Source organism: Pan paniscus, chromosome 10 (assembly GCF_029289425.2).
Source record: "Pan paniscus chromosome 10, NHGRI_mPanPan1-v2.0_pri, whole genome shotgun sequence".
NCBI lineage: Eukaryota > Metazoa > Chordata > Mammalia > Primates > Hominidae > Pan > Pan paniscus.
Window position 1 is genome coordinate 14,144,022 of NC_073259.2, and position 24,617 is coordinate 14,168,638.

Below are 24,617 nucleotides of genomic sequence, written 5' to 3' on the forward strand. Positions count from 1 at the left end.
TTAGGTCTTGAACTCCTGGGCTCAAACAATCCTCCCATCTCAGCCAAAGTGCTGTGATTACAGGTGTGAGCCACTGTACCTGGCCCAATACAATATTTTTTAACTGTAGTCATCATGCTGTACAATAGAGCTCTAGACTTATTAATCCTGTATAACTGCAACTTTGTACCATTTGAGCAACATCTTCCCATTTTCCCTACCTCCCCATGCCTGCTAACCACCATTTTACTTTCTTTCTTATTTATTATTATTTTTTTTTGAGATGGAGTCTCACTCTGTTGCCCAGGCTGGAGTGCAATGGTGTGATCTCAGCTCACTGCAACCTCCGCCTCCTGGGTTCAAACGATTCTCCTGCCTCAGCCTCCCAATTAGCTGGAATTCCAAGCATGTGCCACCATGCCCAGCTGATTTTTGTATTTTTAGTAGAGACGGGGGTTTCACCATGTTGGCCAGGCTGGTCTCGAACTCCTGGCCTCAAGTGATCCACCCACCTCGGCCTCCCAAAGTGCTGAGATTACAGGCGTGAGCCACTGTGGCTGGCTCACCATTTTACTTTCTGCTTCTATGTGTTCAACTTTTTAAGATTCCACATATAAGTGAGATTATGCAGTATTTTTCTTTCTGTGTCTGGCTTATTTCACCAAGCATAATGTCCTCCAGATTTATCAATGTTGTTGCAAATGGCAAGATCTCCTTTCTTAAGGCTGAATGATATTCTTATTCTGATATATATATACATGCCACATTTTCTTGATCCATTCATCTGTCGACAGACACGTAGGTTGTCTCCATATCTTGGCTATTGTGAATAGCGCAGCAGTGGACATGGAGTTATCTCTTCAAGGCACTGATTTCGTTTTCTTTGGGTATTTACCCAGAAGCAGGATTGCTCAATATGGTAGTTCTGTATTAAAATTTTTGAGGATCATATAGTAGTTCTAGTTTTAGTGTTTTTTTTTGGAGAAACCTCCATACTGTTCCCTATAACGGCTGTGCCAATTTACATTCCCACCAACAGCGTACAAAGTTTCCTTTCGCTCCACATTCTCACCAACGCTTGTTTTCTTTTGTCTTTATGGTAATAGCCATTCTAACAGGTGTGAGGTTAAGAGATAGGAAAAACTAAAAATTTAAAATGCAAACCCAATAATAGGGGCCAGGCACGGTGGCTCACGCCTGTAATCCCAGCACTTTGGAAGGCCGAGGCAGGCAGATCACCTGAGGTCAGGAGTTCGAGATCAGCCTGGCCAACAGAGCAGAGATCGTGCCACTGCACTCCAGCCTGGGAGACAGAGTGAGACTCCGTCTTAAAAAAAAAAAAAAAAAAAAAAGAAAGTATATAATAGGAAGAACTGACTATTTTTTCTTCCACATTCACACACCACTCAACACAGCCCTTCTGACACCAGATGTGTGCCAGTCTTTTCCCATACACCAAGCAGTTTTCCAGTGGACATCAACTGGGTGTTCTATAATTTAATTCAATTCTGGCATTATCTACCTGGAGATAGCATCAGACCTCACAGATTGTGGGTCAGTCCCACAAGATGGCCCCCACTTCAGATGCCAATCTCAAATTTCAGGCTGTGACCTGTACTTCTGATCAACTGGCTTAGAGGTTCCTACAACCCATGACTTGGGTTCCATTAATTTGCTAAGCTGGCTTAGCAAACTCGGGGAAACACTTACTTAACTTTTAGCAGTTTATTATGCTAATGAAGGATATAATAAAGCATACAAGCCAGGTGCGGTGGCGCATGCCTGTAATCCCAGCACTCCGGAAGGCCAAGGTGGGCAGATCACTTCGGGCCAGGAGTTTGAGACCAGCCTGGCCAGCATGATGAAACTTCCATCTCTACTAAAAAAATACAAAAATTAGTTCGGCATGGTGGCTCACACCTGTAGTCCCAGCTACTCAGGATGCTGAAGCATGAGAATCGCTTGAACTCAGGAGGCAGAGGTTGCAGTAGCTGAGATCGCACCACTGCACTCCAGCCTGGGTGACAGAGCGAGATTCTGTCTCAAAAAAAAAAAAAAAAAAAAGATACGTATGAACAGCCAGATGAAAGTACAGAGGGTAAGAACTGGAGGGGTCTGAGCACAGAAGCTTCTGTCCCCTGGAGCTGGGGTGTGCCACCCTCCTGCTACACAGATATATTTACCAACTCAGAAGCTCTTTGAACTCCATACTTCAGGGATTTTTATGGAGACTTGATCATGTAGGCACGATTAATTATTTACTCTATTCCCAGCCCCTCTCTTCTCTCGGGAGAATGGGGAGTGGGGCTGAAAATTCCAAGCTTCTAGTCATGACTTGGTCTTTCTGGGGACTGGCACCTCTCCTAGAGCCTACCAGGAGTCATCTCATTAGAAGAAAACAAACTCCTGTCATCCAGAAATTCCAAGCTATTCGAAAGCTCTGTGTCAGATGCTCTTATCACTCAGGAAATTCTCAGGGCTTTAGGAACTCTGTGCCAGGAACCAGGGGCAGAGACCAAATATATATTATTCTTATTATTTCACAGAGATGATATCTCATTGTGATTTTGATTTGTATTTCCCTCACGATTACTGTGTTAAGCACATTTTCATACACTTGTTGGACAATTGTATGTCTTCTTTTGAGAAATGTCTATTCAGGTCCTTTGTCCATTTTTAATTGGGTTATCTATGTGAGAATAAATATGATTTAAAAGCTGTTTGTGGACCAGGCGCGGTGGCTCACGCCTATAATCTCAGCACCTTGGGAAGCTGAGGTGGGCAGATCACTTGAGGTCAGGAGTTCGAGACCAGCCTGACCAACATGGTGAAACCTCATCTCTACTAAACATACAAAAATTAGCTGGGTGTGGTGGCGCGTACCTGTAATCCCAGTTACTCAAGAGGCTGCGGCAGAATTGCTTGAACCCAGGAGGCGGAGGTTGCAGTATGCTGAGATCACACCATTATACTCCAGCCTGGGCGACAAGAGTGAAACTCCATCTCAAAAAAATTTTAAAAAGCTGTTGGAACCCCAGAAACACTGTAAGCCTTGAGAGAGATGTGACTGTGATCTGAGTCACATATGGTTGCAACATCTGCTTCTCAAGTTATAGACTAACCCACTTCCTTATTTTTCTTGTCCTGTACAGTAACTAGAGAAAATTAAATGACGTCAAGGACAAAAACCTCCTGCCTTGTTAATTAATGACCCTTATCATAGATTAACTTCTCCTTTGTCGTCTTGCTTTGCCTAGACCAGATGACAGAAAACATATGACTATTACACCATCTGCAAAAGATGCAATATGTACCCTTCCCAAAAAGAAACACTGCCTATAATCAATCAAATTGTTATAACTATGCACCAACCTTGTATGAAAAATGCTGTAATTGTGCATAAACTCCTGTGTCTCTGCCTATATAAATGATACTTTAACTTCCCTAGTTCAGAACACTGACTCCATTTCCTTGGAGTTGGTGTTTCTGAATGGACTGTCTTCAAACTTTGTCCTTGAATAAACTTTATTTAAATTAGATTCTGACCCTTTTGATTATTTTAGGTTGACATTTTTTTTTTGGTACTAAGTTGTATGAATTCCTTATATATTTTGGATATTAAACCCCTGTCTACCTTTTTTTCCTTTTTGAAACAGGGTCTCGCTCTGTCACCCAGGCTGGAGTCCAGTGATGCAATCACAGCTCACTGCAGCCTTGACCTCCCAGGCTCAAACAATCCTCCTGCCTCAGCCCCCCGAGTAGCTGGGACTACAGACACAAGCCACCAGGCCCAGATGATTTTTATACTTTTTTTGTAGGAATAGAGGCCTCACTTTGTTGCCCAGGCTGACCTTAAACTCCTTGGCTCAAGTGATCCTCCTGCCTCAGCTTCCCAAAGTTCTGGGATTATATGGCATTAGCCACTGCACCTAGCCGGACATTAACCCCTTCATCAGATATATGATTAGCAAATATTTTCTTCTAACCTACAGGTTGCCTTTTCATGTTGATGATTGTTTTCTTTGCTGTGTAGAAGCTTTTCAGTTTGATTTAGTCCCACTTTTTATTTATGCTTTTGTTGCCTATTCTTTTGGTGTCATAGCCAAAAACATCATTGCCAAGGCCAACGTCAAGAAGCTGCCCATTCCCACTCCCATTTTCTTCTAGTAGTTTTACGGTTTCAGGCCTTATTTAAGTCCTTAATCCATTTTAGTTGATTTTTGTGTATGGTGTAAGACAAGGGTCCAATTTCATTCTTTTGCATGTGGATATCCAGTTTTCCTAACACAATTTATTGAAGAGACTATCCTTTCCCTACTGTGTATTCTTGGTACCCCTGTTGAAAATTAGTTGACTTGTGGGGTGTGGTGGCTCACGTCTGTATTTCCAACACTTTGGGAGGCTGAGGTGGGTGGATCACTTGAGGTCAGGAGTTCAAGACCAGCTTGGCCAACATGGTGAAACCCTGTCTCTACTAAAAATACAAAAATTAGTCAGGTGTGGTGGCTCATGCCTGTAATCCCAGCTACTTGGGAAGCTGAGGCAGGAGAATCACTGAACCTGGGAGGTGGAGGTTGCAGTGAGCTGAGATCATGCCACTGCACTCCAGGCCGGGCAACAGAGACTCTGTCTCAAACACATACACACACACACACAAAGAAAATTAGTTGACTTTGTATGCTGGAGTTTATTAGGGAGTTTTCTATTCTCTTAGTCTACATGTCTGTTTTTATGCCAGTACCATGCAGTTTTGACTACCATAGTTTTGTGCTATAATTTGAAATCAGAAAGTATGCTGCCTGTAACTTTGTCCTTCTTTCTCAAGATTGATTTGTGTATTCAGGGTCTTTTGTTCCATACAAATTTAAAATTGTTTATTTCTTTGAAAAATGGAATTTTGATGGGAATTGTGTTTAATCATTTAATCTCTATGTCCCTTTATTTAGTATAAACTTTTTTTTTTTTTTGAAGGAGTGGAGTGCAGGCTGGAGTGCAGTGGCACGATCATGGCTCACTACAGCCTCGATTTCCCAGGCTCAGGTGATCCTCCCACCTCAGCCTCCTGAGTAGCTGGGACTACAGGTATGTGCTATCATGCCCAGCTAATTTTTGTATTTTTTGTAGAGATGGGGTTTTGCCATGTTGCTCGGGCTGGTCTCGAACTCCTGGGCTCATATGATCTGTCTGCCTTGGCCTCCCAAAGTGTTGCGATTATAGGCGTGAGCCACTGTGCCAGGCCAATATAGACATTTTAACAATATTAACTCTTCTAATCCATGAACACAGGATATCTTTCCACTTATTTGTCATCTTCTTCAACTTCTTTCATCAATGTTTTATAAGTTTCAGTGTATATATCTCTTACCTCCTTGGTTAAGTTTATTCTTAACTATTGTATTCTTTTTGATGCTATCATAAATGAAATTATTTTCTTGATTTCCTTTTGGGGTAGATATTTGTTCTTGTAAATAAATGCAACTACTTTTTGTATGTTGGTTTTTTAATCCTGCAACTTTACTGAATTTATTAGTTCTAATCGTTTTTTTGTGTGTGTACTTCTTAGTTTTCTACATACAGAATTATGTCATCTACAAAGAGAAATAATTTTACTTCTTACTCTCAAATTTGGATGCCTCTTATTTTTCTTGTGTGATTGTTCTTGCTAGCACTTCCAGCATTATGTTGAATAGAAGTGGCAACAATGGGCATCCTCGTCTTGTACCAGATCTTAGAGAAAAAGTTTTCAGCTTTTCCATTAATTTTGATATTAGCTGTGTGCTTTTCATAAATGGCTATTATTGTGCGGAGGAATTTCCTTCTATACCTATTTTGATGCGTTTTTTTTTCTCTGCCATGAATGAGTATTGAAGTTTGTCAAATGCTTCTGCATCTCTTGACATGATCATGTGGTTTTTAATATGACATAGCACATTGATTGATTTGTATGTGTTAAACCACTCCAAAGGATAAATCCCACTTAGTTATGGTGTAGAATCTTTCTGATGTGTTGTTGAATTTGGTTTGTTACTATTTTATTGAGGATTTTTGTATCTATCACATATTTCTTTTTCCTTTTTTTTCTTTTCTTTTCTTTTTTTTTTTTGAAACAGAGTCTTGCTCTGTCACCCAGGCTGGAGTGCAATGGCGGGATCTCAGCTCACTGCAACCTCTGCCTCCTGGGTTCAAGCAATTCTCCTGCCTCAGCCTCCTGAGTAGCTGGGATTACAGGCGCCCGCCACCAAGCCAGGCTAATTTTTGCATTTTAGTAATGATGGGGTTTCACCATGTTAGTCAGGCTGGTCTCCAACTTCTGACCTCAAGTGATCCACCCACCTCAGCCTCCCAAAGTGCTGGGATTACAGGCACGAACCACCACACTCGGCCAATTTTTTTGTATTTTCAGTAGAGACGGGGTTTCACCATGTTGGCCAGCCTGGTCTCAAACTCTTGACCTCAGGTGATCTGCCCACCTCGACCTCTCAAAGTGCTAGGATAACAAGGCGTGAGCCACCACGCCCAGCCTATCACGTATTTCTTAATCGCACCTCCTTTAAACACATACAATCACATCCTTACTGAAACTGAAATTATTTTTTAAAGCCCAATAACTTCCGTGACAAGGGCCCTCTTTCTTCCTGCTCAGCGTCTGACTGGGGAGTGATCCCATTCTCTACACAAAACGTCATTATCTAACAAGTTCAGCCAACAGCTAGAAAGCAGAAAAGCTGGGACTGAGATTTGAAAGCATCAGCCTTACTCCAAAGCCCATGCAATACTGTCAAGCTGGTAAAATCAATCCTACAGACCTTAATCTATTTGACCATATCAATTTAGAAACCTTCATCAGAGCTACGGAGAAAGATCCCCCTGCCGCCGCCACATAACTATATCATTTAGAATTGGTATATGTCAGGCAAACTCAATAAATGGCTTATGCAAGAAAGACTTTGTCTTCCACCCAAAAATGTAGACAGTTGACTTAGCAAGTATTAAATCTAAATCTAATTGAAACGTGGACCTTTACTTCCTTGGAGCTCCTTGCTTTATCAAAAGAGGCTCTGTTGGCAGAATTATCTGTGGATATTTGTTTATTCTATTTTATAAAATATATTTGATATAGTGTTGGCAAAACCTAATAAACACAACACAAAATACAGTCTACATTCCTGTATAATGTCTCCTTCTGTTTTGAAAATCTTTTCAGTGTATAGACTGCAAAAAAGATTCTCTCTAACATATATCAATCGGTTTTAGATATTCAGCATTTGAAAATAAAGTTCCTGGAGAGAAACAAATATTCTGTTTGTTTTGATGTTCTACCCCTTTGGGGGCAATTTAAAAAAGTGATTTTATGACGAATTTATGAAGATTACCTTTGAAAGCTGAAATTCATTCATCTGATTAATATTTATTAAAGGCCTATTATGAGAGAGCATAAGGGGAACATCGAAGGTGAATACTGGTGTGCATTATAGTTCTTCAAGCAGTTTATAATGTTGTTAAAAGCTTTAAAAATAGACATAATACTTAAAGGCAGGCATGGTGGCTCATGCCTATAATCCCAGCACTTTGGGAGACCCCGGCGGGCAGATTACCTGAGGTCAGGAGTTTGAGACCAGCCTGGCCAACATGATGAAACCTTGTCTCTACTAAAAACACAAAAATTAGCCGGGTGTGGTGGTGCATGCCTGTAATCACAACTACCCGGGAGGATGAGGCAGCAGAATCCTTTGAACCCGGGAGGCAGAAGTTGCAGTGAGCCGAGATTGTGTCATGGCACTCCAGCCTGGGTGACAGAGCGAGATTCTGCCAAAAAAAAAAAAAAAAGACAAAATGCTTAAATGACTGATGATATTAAAATAAATAGCTATAAAAGACAAATCTAAAAATTACTGAATCATGACATCTCAAAGTTGAAGGAACTTTAGGTTTCTCTAGCCCTATGCTTTTCAAAATGGGACATGCATATCTGGAGATATGCTTATTTTTTGAGGGTGCAGCAATCGATCAAGGATAAGTCGAAGCCACAGGATGGATATGCCGTGCTTTCCTGGAACCTAAAGGTTTCCCAAAAATTAGAGGAAAACATTTTTATTTAAAAAATTATTTAGAGAAGAATGTAATATGCACATTAATTTCCTTATACTTATGTCTTTTCCCTATTTTTTTTTTCTTTTTTTGAGACAGAATCTCCCTCTGCCACCCAGGCTGGAGTGCAGTGGTACAATCTTGGCTCACTGCAACCACCATCTCCTGGGCTATCCCACCTCAGCCTTTCAAGTAGCTGGGACCACAGGCACCCGCCACCACACCTGGCTAATTTTTGTATTTTTTGTAAAGATGGGGTTATGCCACGTTGTCCAGGCTGGTCTCGAACTCCTGGACTCAAGACATCCGCCTGACTGGGCCTCCCAAAGTGCTCGGGTTACAAATGTGAGCTACTGCACCCGGCCTCTCTTTTCCCCATGTTATCTTCTGCTCTCATGAGAAAAGGAAAAGGCCTCAAGACACGGAAGACTTCAACAATTTTTATTTTCCCCTGTCTGCAAAGTAAACCCACATGTAGCAGGCCTACCAGTGTGGTTGCTAATATAGCATCATGAAACTTTTAAAGATAAAACATAGATTCCAAGTAAGCTGAGTGATTTGCAATTATACCCTCAGATGCTCAGCATTTCTTAGTTTACTCTTCTTTATAGACAGTTTAATGGGGAAAAAACTGAGAAACAATGATTCTCTAATGCTCTGTAAAAAGCATGAATTCTTGCTAAAACTTTCCAAATTGTGGTCTCCTACCTTTTTTTTTTTTTTTTTTTTTTTTTAGACAAGTTCTTGCTTTGTTGCTTTGTTGCCCAGGCTGGAGTGCAGTGGCACAATCTCAGCTCACTGCAGCCTCAACCTCCTGGGCTCAAATGATCCTCCCACCTCAGCCTCCCGAGCAACTAGGACCACAAGCATGTGCCACCACTCTCGGCTAATTTTTAAATTTTTTACAGTGACAGGATTTCACTATGTTGCCCAGGCTAGTCTTGCACTCCTGGGCTCAGGCAATCCTCCCGCCTCAGCCTCCCAAAATGCTGGGATTACAGGCATGAGCCACTGCACCTGGCCTCTCTTACTCTCTTGTACAAACCCAGCATAGTTGACCTTCTATATCTGTGAGTTCCAAAGGCTTGGATTGAAAATAATTGAAAAACAAACAAAATAACAATTAAAAATAATATGAATTTTTAAAACAATATGGTATAGCAACTATTTACATAGCATTTACATTGTATTAGGTATTATAAGTAGTCTAGAGATGACTGAAAGTATACAGGAGTATGTGTGTAGCTTATATGCAAATACTATGCCATTTTATATAAAGGACTTGAGTGTCCTCGGATTTTGGTATCTGAGGAGGGTCCTGGAACCAATCAATCCCTCGTGATTCCCAAAGGACAGCTGTACCAGGATATGCATCATCCACTTGGTGGCATGAGTTCAGAGGAAGAAGAAAATCATGGTAGATAGAAGCTATAATAATCAAAATAATTGAAATAATCAAAAGCTTCATGATAGGCAGTGCTTGATTGAGACTTTGATGAATAGATAGGATTTGCACATTTATTTATCATTTGAATAGTGAAATGCATAAAAAATATTTGACTCTTCATTTATCTTCATTGATGATGGGGCAGAGAATTCTGGGATTAGAGTATAGTGTAATGAAACCAGCATGGTCTTTGAAGACAGAGAGACTTGGGCCCAAGATCTGTCCCTTTTTTTTTTTTCTTTGAGGCAGGGTCTCACCCTGTCACCTAGGCTGGAGTGCACTGGTGCAATCATAGGTCTCTGCAGCCTCCAGCTCCTCAAGCAATCCTCCCACCTCAACCTCCTGAGTAGCTGGGACTACTAACATGTGCCACCACACCCAGCTAATTTTTGTATTTTTTGTAGAGACAAGGTTTCGCCATGTTTGCCCAAGCTAGTCTCAAACTCCTGGGTTTAATTAATCTGCCTGCCTTGGCCTCCCAAAGTGCTGGGATTACAGGAGTGAGCCACCGCGCCCAGCAGATCTGGCACTGTCACTTAGGAAATGCATGGCATTGGGAAAGAATTCCTTCCTCACAAAGTCATCCTGATGGTTTTCTTAGCTACTGTGTGTGAATATGAAAGCATGGCATCTGGGATATGTAAAATATGCTTGATAAAATTTCTCATCTCTCCAGGTGACAGGAACAGCATGAGCTTGTTGTCCTCACAACCTTGCTGTCATCTTCTCTCCAGGCAACAGGAACAGCAGGGTTGTGAGGACTTGCTTCTGATATTTTAGCAACTGCTTGAGCTCAGTCTGGTTTGAGTGAAGGCTCATAGTAAAGCTATGATTACATAAAATTGAGATGTTATTCATATTTTACATAATCTTCTTAAGTAAAACTCTAATAAAATCCAGAGTTAACTAATTTACATGTAACCATAAAGTTCTTTATGTTAAGGAAACATGATTTGTCCAGCATAAGAAAATACTTTATTTCTTAGAAAGCAATATTCCTTGTTCACCTTGCTTCTTCTAAGGGAAGAAAAATTATATCTCTTATAATTACAGAATCATTTTCTGTTTTGGGGGATTTGGAGTTAGTGAGACTAAAAAACAATTTTGTGGGGTTTCATTCAGCTATTAGTTATTTTCCTTACTAACTACTGTCTCCCCTCACCAACTTCTATTGAAAAACCACAGCACAACCTGGCTAGTCCATTTTTAACAAAAATAACATGACTTGGAAATTGTGCTGCTGGTGCACATCTGGACTTCACCACTTAATCCTCACCATGAGAAGCACAAGGTGAGGTTTCATTATGGCCACTGTGTGAAGCTAAAATGGGGACTTCCCCTGGGAGTCTCCAGGGTGTACATTCCTGTGTCTGAGGCCAGCATGCTCCGGCAGTGACTCCCCAGGCCACTATTTTTGGACACCAGCTAGATTGTTCAATATGATACTTTGTTGTTTTTAAAAAGAGCCCAAAAAGGAGTCTGTGTGGGTGAAAGTGTGATTTTTGGAGTGCTTCTACTTCTGCATTCCCCGATTTTTGTTTTTCTCAGTTTACTGCCAGCCATATTATAGAACTTCTCTGGGGTATGAAGAAGTTGAATGACAGGCCTTTATGCATATACAGGAATTACTCATTCAACTTCTGCTGTGCAGCTGCCCAGGACTCTTCAAGGATGAGAGAACAGTAAACAAGAATGTATCAAAAATCTAGGACTGGGCAAAGGGCTAAAACAAAAGAATTATTTTTAATGGGAAAATGAACTAAGGAACCTCCTCTGATCATGCACATATAAGACATAGAGTAGTGGGAAAAGTTAGGTTTTGTAATCTAGCACGTAGAGATTTGAATTCTGTCTCCACCATTTCCTATCCATCCTCCTGCTCCATATTTCTTTGAATGTGTTACCTAATGTCATATGTTTCAGTTCTTCCATGTATAAAATGCGATCAAATAATAGTGATAATAGCTAACATTTATTGTGTACTTACTTTATGGAAGATTCTGTGCTAAGCACATTGCACATAGTATCTCTTTTAAATCCAAGAGGTAGGAACTATTATTATTCCTATGTTCAGGCATAAATACTGAGGTGGCTTAGAGGTGAAACAAGTATTTTGCAGGATAGCTAAAGATATCGTAGGCCAGGCATGGAGGCTCACGACTGTAATCCCAGCACTTTGGGAAGCTGAGGCTGGTGGATCACTTGAGGTCAGGAGTTTGAGATCAGCCTGGGCTACATAGTGAGACCTTGTCTTGAAAAAAATAATAATAATAACATAAACAAGTGTCTCAGCATGTTGCACAGAAGTTACTCTATAAATAATAACTGTTTTTATAAAATATTATCTTACGATAACTGCCATATTTAATAATGGTATATTAGAAGATGAGATATTTCAACACCACACATCTACAACCATTTGATCTTTGACAAACCTGACAAACACAAGCAATGGGGAAAGGATTCCCTATTTAATAAATGGTGCTGGGAAAACTGGCTAGCCATGTGCAGAAAACAGAAAACTGGACCACTTCCTTACATCTTATACAAAAATTAACTCAAGATGGATTAAATACTTACATGTAAAACCCAAAATCATAAAAACTCTAGAAGAAAACCTAGGCAATACCATTCAGGACATAGGGATGGGCAAAGACTTCATGACTAAAACACCAAAAGCAATTGCAACAAAAGCCAAAATTGACAAATGGGATCTAATTAAACTAAAGAGCTTCTGCACAGCAAAAGAAACTCATCAGAGTGAACAGGCAACCTACAGAATGGGAAAAAAATTTTGCAATCTAACCATCTGACAAAGATCTAATATCCAGAATCTACAAGGAACTTAAACAAATTTACAAGAAAAAAAACAAACAACCCCAGCAAAAAGTGGGCAAAGGATATGAACAGACACTTCTCAGAAGAAGACATTCATGTGGCCAACAAACATGAAAAAAAGCTCATCATCACTGGTCATTAGAGAAATCCAAATCAAAACCACAATGAGATACCATCTCATGCCAGTTAGAATGGTGATTATTAAGTCAGGAAACAACAGATGCTGGTGAGGCTGTGGAGAAATAGGAATGCTTTTACACTGTTGGTGGGAGTGTAAATTAGTTGAACCATTGTGGAAGACAGTGTGACAATTCCTCAAGGATCTAGAACCAGAAATACCACTTGACCCAGCAATCCCATTACTGGGTATATACCCAAAGGGTTATAAATCATTCTACTATAAAGACACATGCACATGTATGTTTATTGCAGCACTATTGACAATAGCAAAGACTTGGAACCAACCCAAATGCCCATCAATGATAGACTGGATAAAGAAAATGTGGCACGTTGATGCCATGGAATACTATGCAGCCATAAAAAGAATGAGTTCATGTCCTTTGCAGGAACATGGATGAAGCTGGAAGCCATCATTATCACCAAACACAGGAACAGAAAACCAGACACCGCATGTTCTCACTCATAAGTGGGAGTTGCACAATGAGAACACATGAACACAGGGAGGGGAACATCACACACCAGGGCCTGTTGGGGGATGGGGGGCAAGGGGACAGAGAGCATTAGGACAAATACGTAATGCATGCAGGGCTTAAAACCTAGATGATGGGTTGACAGGTGCAGCAAACCACCATGGCACATGTATACCTATGCAACAAACCTGCACGTTCTGCACATGTATCCCAGAACTCAAAGTAAAATTAAAAAAAAAAAAGAATAACCAAAATTTTGTCTTTCTACTTCAAAGCTTCCCTTAAAAAAAGTAGAAGACGAGATATTTCAAAAATATAAGTTGTCACCATCAACAAGTTATCTGCACCCATAGTTCAAAGTTTTCTGATTAGTTATGAAATATGAGTAGATTTATGGTTCTCACATTTTGGTGTGAGTGAGTGAGTGCATAAAATTGCAGATTCTACAGATTTTGATTTCATGCATCCCAGGGCTCTGCCGTTTTGAAAAACATGCCAATAATTCATTCCAAATCTGGTGGTCAGTTTGGAGCCAAACTTTGATAAATATTGGCCTAGAAGATCTCCAAAGTCTCATCCAGCTCTAAAACGACAATATATATTTTTTTAAACTGTCATGGGGTTATGGGGAAAAGGAGGTCGCTTTTCAACAAATTGAAATACCAGGGAGAATTAGAGGTCCTCCAATCACATGGAACTCTTCACAGGGTTTTTTTTCTTTGTGGGTAGATACAGTCCAAAGACCAAATTCCATATTAGTTGTTTGCTCAGAGATGCAATGTAAAGACTGATATGATTCCAAAGACTAGTAGAATAAATCTTGACCCAATTAGCTCTAAAATGGACGAGGGACAGTTCCTAAGGAAATTATAGCATATTAGAAACAACATGTTTTCTGTAGAATTGCCATTTTCATCTCTAAAGATATTTCTTTCTAGAGAGCCTCGAAGTCCTGGAACCATGTTGGTAAATTCTTCCTCCTTGGTTCTCTTTTTCTTTTAGGGTCTGCACGGGTGATTGCCTTTCTACTAATTAAATCACAGCCCCTCTTGATTTCATTAAAATCAGTGTCCTTAATGAGATTTGAGAAGCAAACGAATTGATATCAGCAGCTCCAAATTCTTTTTTTTTTTTTTTAGACGGAGTCTCGCTTTGTCGCTCAGGCTGGGGTGCAGTGGCGCGATCTCGGCTCACTGCAAGCTCCGCCTCCCGGGTTCACACCATTCTCCTGCCTCAGCCTCCCGAGTAGCTGGGACTACAGGCGCCCACCACGCCCGGCTATTTTTTTCTATTTTTTAGTAGAGACGGGGTTTCACCGTGTTAGCCAGGATCGTCTCGATCTCCTGACCTCGTGATCTGCCCGCCTCGGCCTCCCAAAGTTCTGGGATTACAGGCGTGAGCCACCGCGCCCGGCCAGCAGCTCCAAATTCTTTAGTTCACACTGCAGCCGGTTTCCCCCTCCCCACAACCCCTCACCCTTCTTACCCACCCGTCACCGATCCACACACTCCCCGCCCATATCCACACATTGGCTAAAATTACCAATCAATGAGGGCCTTTTCACTTTGTTACCAGAGGAGGAAAGGAAGAGTCAACCATCTCAGTATGGTTAGAAAACAACACTACTAACTCACTCAGTACATGCCAGCACTTTGGGTAATTTATTCAGCCTGCCCCTACCTCCGTGCATTCAGGTTACTTTAGACCTCCATCCATAGGTTCCCTAAAGGAGGTATGGCTACAGCAAAAAATAAGTAAAATCAAAATTCTCCTATTGAGACAATTTTCCTGGATGTGCTCTGTAATTAGTTTTTTACGCTCCAAGCAAATAATCCTAAAATCTTGATTAAGACAGACTAGAAAAGTCACATTGTGCATGATTTCATTTATATGGAAATATTTAATTTATATGAAAATATATCCGGGATAGGTAAATCCCTAGAGGCAGAAAGCAGACTGGTAGTTGCCCAGGGGCTAGAGAGGAGACTAGGGAGTGGCTACTTAAGGAATATGAGGTTTTCTTTTGGGGATAGGAAAAAGTTTTGAAAATAGAGGTGGTTGGGTCGGGCGCGGTGGCTCACGCCTGTAATCCCAGCACTTTGGGAGGCCGAGGCGGGGCAGATCACGAGGTCAGGAGATCAAGACCAACCTGGCTAACACGGTGAAACCCCGTCTCTACTAAAAATACAAAAAAAAATTAGCCGGGCGTGGGGGCGGGCGCCTGTAGTCCCAGCTACTCAGGAGGCTGAGGCAGGAGAATGGCCTGAACCCGGGAGGCGGAGCTTGCAGTGAGCCGAGATCGCGCCACTGCACTCCAGCCTGGGCGACAGAGCGAGACTCCGTCTCAAAAAAAAAAAAAAAAGAGAAAAAGAAAGTAGAGGTGGTAGTTACACAAGTCTGTATGTACCAAACGCCACTCAATTGTACACTTTAAAATGCTTAATATTGTGTTATGTCAATTTCACCTTAATTTTTAAAAATCCTGATTAAGAGGAAAAGTCCTCCGCTCAGGCGGCCCTGCTAAAGTGCTCTTCACTGCTGTCCTCTTCAGCTCAACCTGGCGATTGGCATCCTCAGCCGCTTCTCTGACTTCAGGATCCTCTGATCCCAAGGTTATATACGCCGCAATTTTACAGAGTCTTCTGCTTTGCTGACCAGAACCCATATTAACTATGGAGTCAAAGGGGATGTGGCAGTTATTCGAATTAAGTCTTCCACTTCAAAGGTAAATACACTGAGTAAAGAGCTGCATTCAGAGTTCATGGAAGTTATGAATGAAGTCTGGGCTACTAATCAAATCAGAAATGCTGTCCTTATTTCATCAAAGCCAGGCCGCTTTATTGCAGGTGCTGATATCAATATGTTAGCCACTTGCAAGACCCCTCAAGAAGTAACACAGGTATCACAAGAAGCACAGAGAACATTTGAGAAACTTGAAAAGGCCGCAAAGCCTGTTATAGCTGCCATCAGTGGATCCTGCCTGGGAGGAGGGCTTGAGCTTGCCATTTCATGCCAATACAGAATAGCAACAAAAGATGGAAAAACAATATTAGGTGCCCCTGAAGTCTTGCTGGGGATCTTACCAGGAGCAGGAGGCACACAAAGGCTGCCCGAAATGGTGGGTGTGCCTGCTGTTTTTGACATGATGCTGACTAGTAGAAACATTCATGCAGATAGCGCAAAGAAAATGGGACTGGTTGACCAATTGGTAGAACCCCTGGGACTGGGAATAAAACCTCCAGAGGAATGGACAATCGAATACCTGGAAGCAGTTGCAATTACTTTTGCCAAAGGACTAGCTGATAAGAAGATCTCTCCAAAGAGAGACCAGGGATTGGTGGAAAAATTGACAGCGTACACCATGACTATTCCATTTGTCAGGCAACAGGTTTACAAAAAAGTGGAAGAAAAAGTGCAAAAGGAGACTAAAGGCCTTTATCCTGCACCTCTGAAAATAATTGACGTGGTAAAGACTGGAATTGAGCGAGGGAGTGATGCTGGTTATCTCTCTGAATCTCAGAAATTTGGATCGCTTGCAATGATCAGTGAATCAAAGGCCTTGATGGGTCTCTACCATGGTCAGGTCTTGTGCAAGAAGAATAAATTTGGAGCACCACAGAAGGATGTTAAGCGTCTGGCTATTCTTGGTGAAGGGCTGAAGGGAGCAGGCATCACCCAAGTCTCTGTGGATAAGAGGCTAAAGACTATACTTAAAGATGCCACACTCACTAGGCTAGGCCATGGACAGCAACAAGTGTTCAAAGGATTGAATGATAAAGTGAATAAGAAAGCTCTAACATCATTTGAAAGGGATTCCATCTTCAGCAACTTGACTGGGTGTGGGGAAAAGAGAGATCAGACTGTTACTGTGTCTATGTGGAAAGAAGTAGACATAGGAGACTCCATTTTGTTCTGTACTAAGAAAAATTCTTCCGCCTTGAGATGCTGTTAATCTGTAACCCTACCCCCAACCCTGTCGGAAATATGTGCTGTGTCGACTCAAGGTTTAATGGATTTAGGGCTATGCAGGATGTGCTTTGTTAAACAAATGCTTGAAGGCAGCATGCTCATTAAGAGTCATCACCACTCCCTAATCTCAAGTACCCAGGTACACAAACACTGCGGAAGGCCGCAGGGACCTCTGCCTAGGAAAGCCAGGTATTGTCCAAGGTTTCTCCCCATGTGATAGTCTGAAATATGGCCTCGTGGGAAGGGAAAGACCTGGCCGTCCCCCAGCCCAACACCCGTAAAGGGTCTGTGCTGAGGAGGATTAGAAAAAGAGGAAAGCCTCTTTGCAGTTGAGATAAGAGGAAGGCATCTGTCTCCTGCTCATCCCTGGGCAATGGAATGTCTCGGTGTAAAACCCGATTGTATATTCCATCTACTGAGATAGGAGAAAACCGCCTTAGGGCTGGAGTTGAGACATGCTGGCAGCAATACTGCTCTTTAATGCATTGAGATGTTTATGTATGTGCACATCAAAGCACAGCACCTTTTTCTTTACCTTGTTTATGATGCAGAGACATTTGTTCACATGTTTTCCTGCTGACCCTCTCCCCACTATTACCCTATTGTCCTGCCACATTCCCCTCTCCGAGATGGCAGAGATAATGATCAATAAATGCTGAGGGAACTCAGAGACCGGTGCCGGCGCCGGTCCCCTGGGCCCACTTTTCTTTCTCTATACTTTGTCTCTGTGTCTCTTTCTTTTCTCAGTCTCTTGTCCCACCCGACGAGAAACACCCACAGATGTGGAGGGGCAGGCCACCCCTTCAACTGGGCAGCTTGATTAGCAACGTTTTAAAGGTCGACATGGTGATTGAAGCTGTGTTTGAGGACCTTAGTCTTAAGCACAGAGTGCTAAAGGAAGTAGAAGCGGTGATTCCAGATCACTGTGTCTTTGCCAGTAACACATCTGCTTTCCCAATCAGTGAAATCGCTGCTGTCAGCAAAAGACCTGAGAAGGTGATTGGCATGCACTACTTCTCTCCCATGGACAAGATGCAGCTGCTGGAGATGATCACAACCGAGAAAACTTCCAAAGACACTCAGTGCTTCAGCTGTAGCAGTCAGTCTCAAGCAGGGGAAGGTCATCATTGTGGTTATGGATGGACCTGGCTTCTATACCACCAGGTGTCTTGCACCCATGATGTCTGAAGTCATCCGAATCCTCCAGGAAGGAGTTGACCTGGAGAAGCTGGATTCCCTGACCACAAGCTTTGGCTTTCCTGTGGGTGCCGCCACACTGGTGGATGAAGTTGGCGTGGATGTAGCGAAACATATGGCGGAAGATCTGCGCAAAGCCCTTGGGGAGCGGTTTGGAGGTGGAAACCCAGAACTGCTGACACAGATGGTGTCCAAGGGCTTCCTAGGTCGCAAGTCTGGGAAGGGCTTTTACATCTATCAGGAGAGTGTGAAGAGTAAGAATTTGAATTCTGATGTGGATAGTATCTTAGTGAGTCTAAAGATGCCTCCTAAGTCTGAAGTCTCCCCAGGTGAAGACATCCAGTTCCGCCTGGTGACAAGATTTGTGAATGAGGCAGTGATGTGCCTGCGAGAGGGGATCTTGGCCACACCTGCAGAGGGAGACATCGCGGCTGTCTTTGGGCTCGGCTTCCCGCCTTGTTTTGGAGGGCCTTTCTGCTTTGTGGCTCTGTATGGCCCCCAGAAGATAGTGGACCGGCTCAAGAAGTATGAGGCCGCCTATGGAAAACAGTTCACTCCATGCTAGCTGCTAGCTGACCATGCTAATAGCCCTAACGAGAAGTTGTACCAGTGAGCAGGTCTCATGCTTCGCTCAGTCAGTGCACTAACCCTAGCTGTGGGCAGTGCTGGTTTTCCAACAGAGTGGCATCTAGACTTATCAGAGTAACGAGAAGGAAGACAAACCCTGGCACTGGGTTTGCTCCCTGATTAAAGCGCCTTCAGCCAAGACCATCTCTCCCTCCTGGTGAAGTCTGACTGTGAATTAGAGTTTGCACTTCCTATTGGAAGGTGGAACCCGCTGTGCTCATTGTATAAGCCCTGAGGCCTAGAGTGGCAGCCAAGAGCCATCTGGAGCCATCTCTGCCTGTTCCTCCCAGGAGGCCAGGGTGGCCAGGGGTGGTGAGGGCAATTCTGCACCCAGCCAAACACATAACAGTAAAAACCGAACTCTGTGTCAGCGTCTCTGCCTCTCTGCCTGGTTGTTCCTTTTTCTTCTGTCTTTGTCCTTCTGGTTTAAATGCCTCCTTCGAAAAGCAAGCTGGAAGAAAGCCCTGTGCTTTGGGAGTAAGAATGTTCGTGCAGAATTCTAGGCAGCACCTTAGGGAGGGACTGTGATGAGACAAAGTGGGACCTGGTGGGCTCAAAACCACACACACCTGCCTGTGTAGATGCTTTGCCTGGGCTTCTGCTCACCACGGTGTACCAGGATATTAAAGCTCTTTCCCCAGAAGAAAAAAAAACTGATTAAACTCAGAGACTTCTAGGGACTGAATAGCCAGAAAAAAGAAACAAGCAATGACTGGGCTATTCTCTCTTTAGGGATGCTATTAGTTTGTACAATCAGAGGAGAAAGTCCATAAATAAGGGGTGCAGAGATGACAAGTGCTCTGGGACTGAGGAGAAGAAAGAATAGATATGGGAATGGGAGGAAAGAGCCCAGGATATCAGTGGAAAGTTCACTTGGCCAAAACTAGGCAGCAGATGCGTAGAGGAGAACTAAAGGCAGTGAGCAGATGTATGCCTTCCCTGAACAGGAGGACACATGATAAATTTATAGTATAATTTAAAGCATTACTTTATTTTTTATTATCAAAAATGATAAAAACCTGAAAAGAAAACAAGACAATGAATGTCATTGTAGGAGGCAAAAGGTGTTATTAAAAACAGAAAGAAACAACTTGAGCAATAAAGAAGTGACTCTAGGCCGGCCGCGGTGGCTCACGCCTGTAATCCCAGCACTGTGGGAGGCTGAGGCGGGAGGATCATGAGGTCAGGATTTCAAGACCAGCCTGACCAACAAGGTGAAACCCCGTCTTTACTAAAAATACAAAAATTAGCCGGGCGTGGTGGTGCACGCCTGTAATCCCAGCTACTCAGGAGGCTGAGGCAGGAGAACTGCTTGAACCCGGGAGGCAGAGGTTGCAGTGAGCCGTGATTGTGCCATTGCACTCCAGCCTGGGTGACACAGCATCTCAAAAAAAAAAAAAGAAGTGACTCTAATTTAATCTTCAAATGCAGAGGCCATGTCTTAGTTAACTTTGCATCCCAGCACTGCCCTGGGCACTTGGTGTTCAAAAGTTGTTTGTTGACTAAAGGATAATGACTCACATTTACATAGGGCCTATGTGCCTGTGCTACCCTAAACCACTTAATTCATTTAATCTCACAGTAGCCTTAAGGGTTTTGTATCACTGATCTCTTTTACAGATAAGAAAAGTGAGGCATAGAATGGTTTGAATCATAACGGTGGGGCGGAGGCTAAAGTAACTCCATCTTGGCTGCTAAAACACCACGTTGACTTCTGATTAACCCCCAGTTCCAGTAATACCTCTAAGATCTCTACTTTATCTACTGTTAAGAACACATATTTACCATAAATCTAGCCCCTAGATTAAAACAACCTTGACGTTATCATAAACAGGCACTTACTATGAATCCTGCCCTTAAGCAAATTATAGGCTATGATTCAGGTAGCATTCTTGCCTTTCCCTGAGGGGTGGCCTTCAATTGTCCTACACATCCCTTCTGAAGCATGGATGCCCTTTCCCTATGGTATGTAAGCCCTGGGTCTGGGTTGGGGTAACAGCAAGGGGATCCATCATCTTGCAGATGTCTGGGACATGGCTTCTGCTTTTAAGTTCTTATTAAATGCTTTTTTTGCTGAGAAACTGGGCATGTCTGCCTCTTTATCTGGCCTTTCAGCTCCCTCAGCCTTTGGGGGTAGGTTTGCATAGGCCTCCTCCCCGTAGAAGAGGTGGAGTCAGGATTTGCACCCATATAGTCTAGCTCCAGCGTATGTGCTCTGACACATAGGCTATCCTTCCTGAAGGAGTCAGTCAAAGAAATCAGGATAAAGAGAAAGACTGATGAGCCAGTAAACACACTGATTCTCTACCCTTCCGAGAAGAGGAAAAATCGGAACCTCTTTGGCCTTTTCCAGGTTCTTGTTTCTGGCCAGATTCATAGCTAACAGCCACTGGCTGAGTCTCCACAGAATTCCTGGGGAGTGTATGTGATGTGTGAAAACAAAAGATACACCTGTGCTCTGACTCAACTTGTTTTTTTGTTTGTTTGCTTGTGAGACAAGGCTCTCACACCTTTTGTTGCCCAGGGTGGCCTTGAACTCCTGGGCTCAAGGAGTCTTCCTGCTTCAGCCTGTGGAGTAGCTGGGATTATAGGCAGGAACCACCACACTAAGTTTCTCTGCCTCAGTTCTGAATAAGAGAGCACTTCACATCCAGTGGACATGAAAGCATTCTGCACCTTGAGGTAAGCAAGAAAACAAATAAGCAGGGCCATAGCCTCTAGTTCTAGTTTCCAAAATAAATAAAATCTTCAAGTCTCCTCCATAAGTTACTGACTCTGTCATGCAAACAACTGCACTCTGACTTTGCCAATGGCAATCTCTGAAGGTGGGTAATAATCTTTGAGGATATGAGAACCATATACAAAAAAAAAAAATCGGACAGGTTGTGGTGGCTTATGCCTGTAATCCTAGCACTTTGGGAGGCCAAGGCAGGAGGATCACTTGAGGCCAGGAGTTTCAGATCAGCCTGGCCAGAATAACGAAACCCCAAAATACAAAAACAACGAGCTGGGCGTGGCGGTGCATGCCTGTAATCCCAGCTATTCAGGAGGCTGAAGCGTAAGAATCCCTTGAACCTGGGAGGTGGAGGTTGCAGTAAGCCAAGATCACACCACTGCACCCCAGCCTGGGCCACAGAGTAAGACTCTGTCTCAAAAAATTAAAAAATAAAAAATAAAAAATCCCACCACGAACAGATAAACAGTAAGTCTAGTGACTTTAGGAATCTAATTTGTTTCTCTTTCAGTAGGTTGTATTTTTCATTCCAGTTTTTCTAAGGTGTAGCCTCCCAAACAAGCCTTTGGCAAGCAAGTAAACTACTCCTTTGTCTTGGAGTCTTCCTTCTGCAACTGAATTAACTTTCAGAACTTTTAGATCTTTGAGAAGTTTTAGAGTTTTAGAATTCAGGCATGGGTCTGCTGCACCAAAACTGTGTGAACTTGGTCAGGTCTTATTAAACCTTTTTCTCTGTCTGAAAAATATGAATAATAATACTTCTGCTTCCCACCACACAGGGAATATGATGTTTGTTTAAAAAAAAAGCACAGAACACTTTATTAAAAAGTTGTTGTTATTGTTGTTGTTGTTTTAGTCTATTTTGTGTTATTGAGTCTGTCACCAACTGAGTAATTTATAAAGAAAAGAAATTTATTTCTCACAGTTCTGGAGGCTGAGAAGTCCAAGAACATGGTGCCATCATCTGATGAGAGTCATCCCATGGTGGAAGGACAGCAAGTGCAAGCAAACTGGTGAGGCAGAGAGAAGAAATCGGGCAAAACTCCCTTTTATTATAAACCCAGTCTCGTGATAACTAACCTACCCCTGCAATAACAGCAGCAGTAATCCATTTATGATTGATTTGCCATCACCTAATCACCTCTTTTCTTTTCTTTTTTTTTTTTTTTTTTTTTTTTTTTTGAGATGGAGTCTTGCTCTGTCACCCAGGCTGGAGTACAGTGGTGCGATCTCGGCTCACTGCAAGCTCCGCCTCCCAGGTTCAAGCAATTCTCATGGCTCAGCCTCCTGAGTAGCTGGGATTACAGGCATCCGCCACCACACCTAGCTAATTTTTGTATTTTCAGGAGAGACGGGGTTTCACCATATTGGCTGGAGTTGGCTGGTCTTGAACTCCTTACCTCAAGTGATCTTCCTGCCTCAGCCTCCCAAAGTGTCGGGATTACAGATGTGAGCCACTGCTCCCGGCCCTAATCATTTCTTCTTTTTTTTTTTTAAGATAGAGTTTCGCTCTTGTTGCCCAGGGTGGAGTGCAATGGCACAATCGTGACTCACTGCAGCCTCCACCTCCTGGGTTCAAGCGATTCTCCTGCCTCAGCCTCCCAAGTAGCTGGAATATAGGCACCCACCCCTACACCTGGCTAATTTTTTGTATTTTTAGTAGAGACAGGTTTCGCCATGTTGGCCAGATTGGTCTCGAACTCCTGACCTCAGATTATCCCCCTGCCTCGGCCTCCCAAAGTGCTGGGATTATAGCATGCCCGACCCCTAATCACCTCTTAAAGACCTCACATCAATTAAAACTCAACATGAGTTTGGGAGGGGACAAACATTCAAACCATAACAATGCTGTCCTAGAGTTCCAAAGACCACATTTGGAATAATTCCACTTTTAAAAAAGGTTTACTTTTAAAAAATTGTTTTACAGACAGGATCTCACTCTGTCACCCAGGCTGTTGTACAGTGATACCATCATAGCTCACTGTAACCTCGGCCTCGTGGGCTCAAGCAATCCTCCTGCCTCAGCATCCCCAGTAGCTGGGACTACAGGGGCAGCTACCACGCCTGGCTAGTATTTTAATTTTTTGTAGAGACAGTCTTGCTATGTTTCTCAGGCTAGCCTTGAACTCCTGCCTTGGTCTCCCAAAGCATTGGGATTACAGATGTGAGCTACTGAGTCTGGCCAAAAAAAAAATTTTAATTATATTTAAATTAGGACGAGGAACAGTGGCTCATTCTTGTGATCTCAACACTTTGGGAGGCCGAGGTGGGAGAATCACTTGAGGCTGGGAGTTCAAGACTAGTCTGGGCAACATAGCCAGACCCCCATCTGTATGAGGGAAAAAAAAAGGTACATTTAAACACACTTTAAACAGTAGAGAAACTAGTATTTGTGGTATTGCACATTTTTTGCAAGTTTCCTACTCATTGGCTAGCCAGCAAGATTCATCTATTTTGTTACAAGGGAAAGAATGGAAAAGCCAACCTACTCAAGAACAGTTTAACAGAAACCAATCAGCTTAAGTAGAAAAAACAAATCCTATAGTCTTATTATATACTTAATAGTCTTACTAAACCTTTGAACACATAATCTTGTTAATTCACGGAACAACCCCTAAGGCAGGTATGTTGCCACCAATTTACAGCTGAGAAGCTACTTGCTTAGTTAGCATCATGCCACTAGTGAGTGCCAAGTTTGGACTGGCACTGAAACAAATACCAATTATTTGAAATTAAAATGAACAGGATGATATAAGTGTCACTTTTATTGTACCTAGAACCATGTTGATTTGGGGATCTAGACATCCCATGTATCAATGATGTAATAATTTTTTTTAGTTTCTACATGACAAGAGAGAAATTACTGCTACTACGTCCAGCTGATTTTTGTGTTTCTAGTAGAGATGGGGTTTCGCCATGTTGGCCAGGCTGGTTTCAAACTTCTGACCTCAGGTGATCTGCCTGCCTCACCCTCCCAAAGTGCTGGGATTACAGGTGTGAGCCACCGCGCCTGGCCTACTTATTTGTATTACTACTACTTCATTCTCCGTTCCCCTAAAATCTCATCCATTTTCAAGAATAGATGGAT

General features: G+C 42.5%; 1 protein-coding gene across 1 annotated transcript; it reads left to right on the forward strand.

The window, feature by feature from the left end:
- The first annotated feature begins 14,934 nt into the window (after nucleotides 1-14,934).
- Nucleotides 14,935-18,781, forward strand: LOC100973698 (trifunctional enzyme subunit alpha, mitochondrial-like). Its single transcript, XM_057299470.2, is given in 3 exon segments — nucleotides 14,935-16,839; nucleotides 17,787-18,051; nucleotides 18,053-18,781. Coding segments are annotated over 3 exon segments (2,070 nt in total). The 5' UTR covers nucleotides 14,935-15,763.
- Nucleotides 18,782-24,617: the final 5,836 nt, after the last annotated feature.